At 37.6% G+C, this 9103-nt stretch overlaps 1 protein-coding gene across 1 annotated transcript; it reads left to right on the top strand.

Annotated features, from left to right (window-relative positions):
- Positions 1-4517: 4517 nt before the first annotated feature.
- LOC141771565 (protein FAM98B) lies at positions 4518-7573 on the top strand. The gene is made up of 8 exons (XM_074641974.1): positions 4518-4673; positions 4797-4903; positions 6042-6167; positions 6290-6549; positions 6640-6720; positions 6811-6927; positions 7061-7207; positions 7303-7573. The coding sequence occupies exons 1-8, from the start codon at positions 4630-4632 to the stop codon at positions 7474-7476; spliced, it is 1056 nt and encodes a 351-aa protein (XP_074498075.1). The 5' UTR covers positions 4518-4629; the 3' UTR covers positions 7477-7573.
- The last annotated feature ends 1530 nt before the right edge of the window (positions 7574-9103 follow it).

Genomic DNA, 9103 nt, shown 5'->3' with positions numbered 1-9103 from the left:
ATATTAAAGCAGCAGGATGAGGATAATGAGGCCCAGCAGGTGTAGATATGGGCGGGGAAGCTAGGGAGAGGGAAATGAGGTGAATGCAGGGCAGATGAGGGTAACAGGATTTGTAAAGACAGGAGAGTGAGTGATCAGGCAGGTGAACACAGGGCAGAAGCATGAAATATACACTGTAAATATGTTTTTCGGTATGACTCTTTCATATCAGTCCCACACCACACAAGCATTAATGTTTCTTTCTGTTTTTACTGCATCTTGTCTTCATTTTACTGTTGCTTATTCAGTATGTGCCCTATTCTGTCTATTTCTTCCCAATGCATTTTTTAAAAACAAAATGCACCAATTTTGTTACCGCTTGACATCAGAGGTTGGTGATATAAATGACATGAGGTAGGTACGAAAAACACATTTTACAAATCTCTATATAAATGTACATACCAACTACTTTACGCTAGATAGAAGAAGTAAAACAAAAATACAATAAAATAGAGTTAAAGATATATCTCTGTTGTGCAAAATGAAAGTAAACTAAGTGTTGTGCATTGCCACGCAGAAGATAAGACTCCTCTCCCGGCACAGAGGAGACTGTGTCTACCTTCACAGAGTGACTGTTTAATTTTGCATCAATATAATAAAGTTCCTTGAATCTGTCAGTATTTAATTAACAGCATTAGTCTTTTTTTAATGAATTTTCCAGAAAATTGATCAGCTGACGATTATATCGATATAGTGTACACGCACTCCTACTCACCTATTATTCCAATAAAACTTGTCTAACAAGAAAAATTTATTATTTTTTAAATTTGTAATACATTTTGAACACTGCACTGTTTGCATGGTATGCACTGCACATATAACCAAAAACATATTTATGTAGTATATTCAGGCCTATATGATATTTTGTGTGACAGTGAATACAACTGTGAGGAAATCACTCTTTGAGTCATCCACCCAACAAGTGCTCAGCAAGACCACCAAGAGGGGAGTGTCTGCCTGCTTTGTCTGGCTGCTTGCCAGAGGTCAAAGGTCAGCCCCCACAAGGTTTCATTGAGCAGGGGGGCAGTGTCGGGGGAATAAAAGACGCAGCATCCTGACGCATGGCAGGGCTTTTGTTGTCGGGGGGCGGCACGGCTTCTGTACATATGGCAACGGGGGCAGAGTAAACGTAGAAGGCTCAGTGTTGACGTGCACACCGCCGCCGTCTTCATTGTTCATGTTCAGTTCACAGGCTGCTGATTTAGGGGCTTGATGCCGTAAGTGTGACACATGTGGTCAAGCAGTGCTCAGAAGAGGAGGAAACACATTCAGACAAAGCTGATGAAGCACGTGTGTTTGTCTGCCTCAGCGTGTGTAGATACAGTAATATGTCAGAGGAAGAGGAAGGCACAGTCTTATTAGGTACGAGGCAAAAGCTGAATATCAACTGCAAAGTTTTCTGCTGTAAGAGCTTCTGCAGGAGCTTTAAAGAAGACCCGAAGCTACCAAAGCTGAACCGACAACTGTAAAAACCTGGATGATGTTTTAAACCAAAGAAGTGCTGCCAGTGTTTGCTGACAACAATAATGCTGTATAGATTATAACAGTGTCTGTGTGCACAACCAGCTCTACTGAAGCAAACATAAGCACCATCAGCAACACCTGTTATGGTGTTGAGAGTGCTGAGTGTGTCAAATGATGCCCTATGAGTAAAGGGCACATAAATATTAAAGATCATAATGATGATGAAGAGAATAATGGAGCAGAGCCAAAACATGGTGAGTGACACAATATATTATGATTTTCTTAGTCAGGAAAGATCACTTCCAGTAAATAAAGCCCCCAAATCATTACGTCCATCATGACCAGAGGATGGAAGCTGATGTAATTACATCCATAGAGTTGCGTTTGGCTACTACTAATTAATATATATCCATATTTTTACATGACTAAGAAGAGCTGTTTTAAGGACGCATTAAAAGCGAGCAGTTGGAATTAATTCCAACCAACACTACTGTCTTTACTATTTCACTCTTACTTAACGTTGCGCTTAACTTCATTTTATTTAAGCTAAATCTATTATTTAATATTTTTCCTTTTCTCTCTCTTTTATTTTTTATTTCATTTTATTTATTATTATTATTATTATTATTATTATTATTATTATTAATGTCTGCAAAAAAAAAATTTGGACAAAAAAAAAAGTGAGCAGTTCAGTGCATTTTCATAGTGTATGAAAAGTGAAATACACCATTATGCAGAAAAGCTCCTCATATATTATTACTGGATTTTATTCTCACTGAAACATTAACATGTAAACTGCATTTAAATTTACTTTATTCAGTGCTTCATCATGTCTTATAAACTGTAACTAAAGCTCTCAAATAAATGTACTGCAGTAAAAAGTACAATATTTCTTCCTGAGATGTAGTGGTTTAGAAATATTTGCATTAAATGAAAATACTCCAGTAGTACAAGTATTTCAAGACTGTAGCTTAACTGCAGTACTTGATTAAATGTCCTTAGTCTCTGAGGGCCAGTTGTAACACCAATGTAAGTGCTGTTTTAACTCCAGTCCATCACAGACCTCTATTGGCTCCTGGTGGACAAACATGTGTAACACATCAATGAGTTCCCTTCCAGGAGAGTTTTGAGTGAGAGACGTGATAGTAAAGAAACTGTGACACATGTTATATCAGTATATCAGATGTTTTTATTCAATGAAGAGTGACAAGAAGTTTCTCCTCAGAAGAGGCTGAGGGAGTGTTAAAGAAAACAAAAAATATAAATAGTATTATATGGAAAGTAGAGGACGGTTACTATCACATACTACTCAATCCGGACAGTTTTTGGCTTTAGAAAATAATTTGAAACTTTTCTTTAAATATCCTACTCGCAGAATCAGTGACATCTTTAAAATCACTTCTCAAAATTATCTTTTTTTTTTATTTCTTTTTTTTGTTATTAATGAAAGCACAGTGTTATTTCCAACATGTCTTATGTTTTAATATTATTATTTGTATCTTATATTATTGTTGGGTACTTTGTTCCATTTTATTTTTTTACTACATTGTATAAATAAAGTTTATTATCATTATTATTACTTTACTCACAATTGTGACCATCCCTCTGTGTGCTTTAAAGCCTGAGCATGCAGCAGTCTGTGTTGGCAGATCTCCCCGCACATCATACCTCTGTTCCTTGCTTTTTAGTTCCTTTTCCTTGTTTTTACAGCACAACATCCATGCAGTACATTTTCACACATCCACTCCTTACACTGCTGACTCTACAGATTCCTCCCATACGCTACATTCTTTTGACTTACTATTTACATACTTTTTTGGTAAATAAATCACTTTATTTTATTCAGTTTACCCGTGTGTCTCCCGTTTTTGTCACAATCCTAGAGCCGGGCTGTGACACAATCTAAATCTAAAATATAGAAGATTATGTAAACAGATGGTAATTCATATTATACAAAACCCACTCCACTTTCCATTTTTAGTATGTATTTTTTTTACATATGTGTTGTAAATTCTTGCATTGTCAAATGGCAGCCTCTGCCATGGACAGGATAACCTCATCAAATCATTCCCCTGCCTGCTGGCCAATTACACACAGGTGGCCTCAATCCACTGAGGCCATTCATTCCCCTCCCCCTGATTGGCAACTGCAATCAGGTGTGTGGCTTCAAAGACTATATAAGGCCCACAGCAGCACCAGCAGAGCACTCTGCTGCATCATCCAACCCTCTGGCCATGCGTCCCTGCGAATGTAAGCCTGTTATTTGACCTATGTTAATTTGTAACACCTTGTTTTCAAGCCAGTTATTGACCACAGCTTGTAATTGTTCATTGTTATTTAGTATTTAATTTATATTACTAATTTGATTTATGTACTCTTTTGCACTGCAGAAACCATGGTTTGGATGCCAATAAACACCCTTAAAATGATTCCGTCGTCCACTCTCTTTAATTTGAGAATCTTAGGCGGTTGGCCCTGCCGGAACCCAAGAAAGTTTTAATAATATGAAATACATTTGACTGTGCAATATATCCTTTGATGCAATATATACCTCAAGTGCAACTACCTTTGTTTACATTTTATTTATTACATCTACCCCTACCTATTTTACAAGTACAATTACCTCTGTTTACATTACATCTATTTTGTTTCTTTATTGTAATATCTGTTTATATTTATTCATTACATCTACTTTACCTGTTTTATTTGCTTTATAACTGTGTTTTACCTGTTTTATGTTTTACCTGCCTCGTTTAGTCTTGTCAAGTATTTGTTTTAATGTATAGTATATTGTATAAAGCCCATTTTCTTTCAATTTGTATAGATTTTTTTTAACATATTTTGTAAGATTTTTTTTTTGTAATTTTAGTATTTATTTAATTTTTTTCTTGTATTTATTTTATAGCTCTGTTGTGTAAATTATTATTATTATTTTTATTGAATTATTCTAGAAGCACTACACACTCCCAGCCAGCAGGTGACGGTATGTGAGCTTTAGTTAACACTGTAAAAAGAGGAAGCACAATTTATAAACATACTTTGAACTTTCATGAGTTGGATAGAGCTGACTTACTGAAACAGGCAGTAGAAACAGGTTTACATCAACTGTTTACTATTATAGTGACCATGGAGAGGAGCGCAGGGACAGTTTCATCCATTAAAGCTTTAGGGTGAGTAACGTTTAACTACTTCCTTGTTTGCTGCGTCGTCACATGCCTTCAGTTGTATTTCCAGTATATTAGGACACTGGTCCACTCAGGTAACTTCACCTGTAGTATCTACTTCCTGCTCAGGTACCCGAGCAGCTGCTGTCTCTCACAGTGTACCTGTGATGAACTCCCCTGTCCTCTGCTCACCTGGCTGACTGCACAGCTCACCTCTCTCTGTCCACAGCTACAAGGTTTCTATTACCCTCCTCTGTCTGTGTGTGATGCAGTAAACTACAGTCCGACACTCACACCTGTTAAATCAGCAGGTGGTGCTTTTTCCTAACTGTGCATAAAGTACAATAATAATATCCTCAGCTGGTGACCTGAGATCTATTTCAAACTGTCTACATTTAAAAACAAAGTGAAAACGTTTGTATTAATTACAGTCTGTGGTTTGTTTTTGTGGTTCTCTTTGGGGGGGTGGTAGTTTTGTATTTTGTCTTTTATTGTTAAGATAGACCTTTATTGAAAGAAGTTTTCATACTAAAGATGCTCAGTATAAATAGCAAAATAAGTACATATTTATACTATACATTCATCGTAAAATGAAAAAAATAATATATTACAGCTCGACCGATTAAAGGGACTGTTTGGAAGAATCAGAAATGCTTGTTAACAGCGACACCTTTGGCCGTTAAGTCAACGAAAGTCAGCGTCGGGCTCGCGCTTGCTCATTCTACATAGACATGAACGAGCATCGCTCAAAACAGTGAGGCGACACACGTCAGCTAAAACCACAATATCACTCTATATTTCACCTGCTTGGCAGTAATGTTAGCTGACCAGACCAAGGTCTTATGATTCACTGCTGAGCCTAGTGATGGCTTTTCCTGCTTCAGCCTCCCGACCGCAGCCAGCAGGAACAGGGGAGACACCGGAGTTTTGGTCGGAGAACTCTTCATATCCAAATGTCCCAACTTGTATATACTGGGGACACAATTAAGGGATCATTATTGAAAAAATGCGTTTGACATTTCTATACTGCAATATCTTTTAACTTATTGGCCAACATGTACTTTACATTGATACCAATATATCTGCAATAAGCTAATATCAGCCGACATATCAATCTATCTCTCATAGAAAATAGAAAGAATGTACAGTATATACATGTTGAACAAAGGAAGATGCAAATTAGAAATGGTTGTACAATGCATTACTGAAAGTGCAGGGTGCCGTGTACTATATTATACTGGACTATACTGTACAGGACGGTTCTTCTATTTTGTTTATGATATTCTTCTGTACTTGTTGCTTTATGCATTTTAATATAAAACTTGTTAAAATGTGCTGTATAAATAACATGGCCTTGTCTTTCCTCTGTTTTAGACTCAAGCAGGACAGGTAACGTCTTGCTGGTGGGAGAGTTGAGAGCTTTACTGTCAAACATGATGTCTCCCCTCACTGCGCTGGCCTCAGAGGTGCTGGGGCCGTCCATCCTCAACAAAGTCACTGGTGAGAAATAACAGGAGTCTGGTGACCTCTGTTGTAGAGTAACAGATGATTGTCGTGCCCATGGATTTGTACATTTCCTGCTCAACTTTTTAAATGAGGGGTGTCATTGTTTAATCCTATAGAGTTCCTAGTATCAGAATTACAAGCGGCTCGAATAATGAAGCACAAGGAACTGCATCCTGAGGAGAAGACAACAGGAGAGGAGTCTGAAAAGGAGCAGCGAGCTGAAGATCGCAGCCATGAACTCACTGAGTTTTGTCAGGAATACGAAGATGACGCCGACAAAGAGAGAAGGAAGGCGGAGATGCAGGCAGAATGGGTATTACTGCTGCACGCCCTCGACATGGACACCTCCTGTCAATTTACAGATGTGCTGAGTGAGGTAAGTCTGATATAAGAGAGCCTGAGATGTGTATAAGTCAAGACTACAAGCTGAGAAGCACTCAAAGGATTTTTTTTTATTTTAATGCAGGTGGAGTCGAGGCTTACTCGTCTGCCGTGTGGCGTCATGACAAACCCGCTTCTGAACACCAGCCTCAGCTCAGAGCAGTGGGTATGTTACCAGTTCATTACACATCATCATGTAACTCTAACATGAGCTTTAACGTAACATTACTACCTTATTTTCTTATCTGTTTCTCAGGTGCAAGTTAAAAAGATCAATCAAGTTTTGTCAGTGGACTATAAGTGTCGGCGGCAAATGATGATCAAACGCTTCCAGGTTACACTTCAGTCGTTTGCATGGGGAGAAAATCAAAAGGTAGGCAATCACTGCATCTGTTAAAACTCACTTCAGCTCTCGTATAAATATATCTCTTGCTGCAGCAGGTAATCTGAGGACAACAGATATGATAACAACAAACATCCCAGTTCAATCAGTCCTTTATTTACAGGAGCGCAGTGAAGCGCTGGCCTCAGTGCCTCCTCTTTCATCCCTCGCCACCTCCTCCCGAGTCTCCCCGTCTCTTCTGATCGCCGCCAGAGAGGATCAGTCCTTCATTGAGCCAATCAAGGCTGGAAAAAGCACCCCCGTCTACAAGGTATGACCGTGAACAGTTATAAACCATGCCTGTGTTTCTGAATGAAGAGCTCAGAATACAGATCTGGCCTCTTAACTCTTCTTTTGTCTCACTAGGCGTTGATGGGCAGCGTACCAGACAGAGGAGGACGACCAGGGGAAATTGAGCCGCCTATGCCAGCGTGGGAAGGTCGAAAAGCGAAAGGAAACAAGTCAGGACGAGGAGGCGGAGGCGGACAGCATCAACGACAGAAATTTTCTGAAAAAAAGAAGAAAGGGAAAAGAGAGTAACATGTGGTGAAGACTCTTACTGCTTAATTTGAGAAATAAGTGATAATGTTTCTTTATTTAAATCCTTATCATGAAATGAAATACGGCTGTAGAATATGATTTTATTCTTAAATTGGGGTCCATAATTCTTAGTTATAGTACATATACAGCTATTCTAAAATAGCTTCTCATTGCTATAATGTACTGGTATATCACCAGATATTTTTGTAAAAGTTTTGTTGAGAAAATAATACTTGATTTGATTTTTTTTTATGTGTTGGCTTTGCACATTTATATATAGGTTTGTTTGCTAAATAATAAACCTGTTAAACACAGAATTGTGATATTTTGTGTAATGTAATGTGCAACATTGGTGCATGCTTAAGACAGCCTAGCAATGACTGTTTATTTACCAATTAGCATTTAATATGTAGCCTTTATTTTCTACAGAGAAAACATAACACTGATGTAAATTATATTCTCATCTATTAACTATTTTTACAATACACCAGAAAAACGAATTGGTTTAGCTCTATTTAGCTGTGTTTAGCTGAATTTCGGCAGGAATTCCGAGGTTTAAATCCAGGCAACCCTCAAATGACAATTAAGTGAATGATTTGAACACACCTTGTCTTTAAGTTCAAAAGAGGCATCTGAAGCAGAATGTGAGCTAAATCTTTTTTTCAACACAATACTCAATGTAATTTATGTAAACAAGTATCTCATTTAAAACCCTCTAGTCAGAATTTACTGTGAAAAGCAGCTGAGAGCTCACCTTACTCAAAAAAATGTCATATCCATTAAAACCAAAAATTGGAATTGAAGGCTGATCAGCATCTGTACAGTTTTCCTAAAACTCTCTGATGAAACCTTATTTCAATAAAGATCAATACTTTATCACATATCTTTAAAAAGCTGTGTAGAAAACAATATATAACAAATTATAACCTTCCCCAAATTAGTAAACAAGGTTCTCTGGAGAAATTTAATCCAAATACAATGCATCCTGGGAAGTGAGCTAAAAACCTTGAGTTCAGTGAACAATTAGTTTTACATTTAGTCAACACATGCATTATATAAGTTCTGAAATGGTTCCACAACTAAGGAACACAAGTTAACAAAACTATCATTTTGTACTGAATCAAAAGGTTTTATATCATGAGGACTGAAGTCTGAGGACTGGTTTGGTTTGTTGCTACAACTGAACTTTAAATGCTGATAAGTTTAAACATATCCATCATCGTAGCTTCTTGTTCATATGAACAAATAGCTGCTGGCATACTGCAATAAAATGATAGTAAATGAGAAAATAGCTTCCAAAATTACAAAAAAAAGATGTCAAACATTAAGGAATCAGTTTTATGCTAATTCCTGTGGACTCAAATGACTGATCTGATAAATGCAGAGATTGGTGGAATTTATTGAGCTTTGAGAAGAGCACCAGTTGGAGGTGAACATGGAGGATGAGGAGGAGGAATAAGCATCTCTGATGCACAGCTATCTTAGAACTCCCCCCCAAAAAAAACTTTTAACAAGGAGAAAAATGGGAGAAGCCTCAGGAAGAGCAACAGAGGAGGGATCCTCTTCCAGGACGTCTGTGAAGTCCACCAGGGCCTGAAGAAATACCACAAAGAAAATGTGTCATGTG

The sequence above is a fragment of the Sebastes fasciatus genome, chromosome 7 (genome assembly GCF_043250625.1).
Source record: "Sebastes fasciatus isolate fSebFas1 chromosome 7, fSebFas1.pri, whole genome shotgun sequence".
NCBI classification, from domain to species: Eukaryota; Metazoa; Chordata; class Actinopteri; order Perciformes; family Sebastidae; genus Sebastes; species Sebastes fasciatus.
The sequence above is the reverse complement of the archived record's forward strand: the minus strand, read 5'-3'. Positions and strand labels throughout refer to the sequence as shown.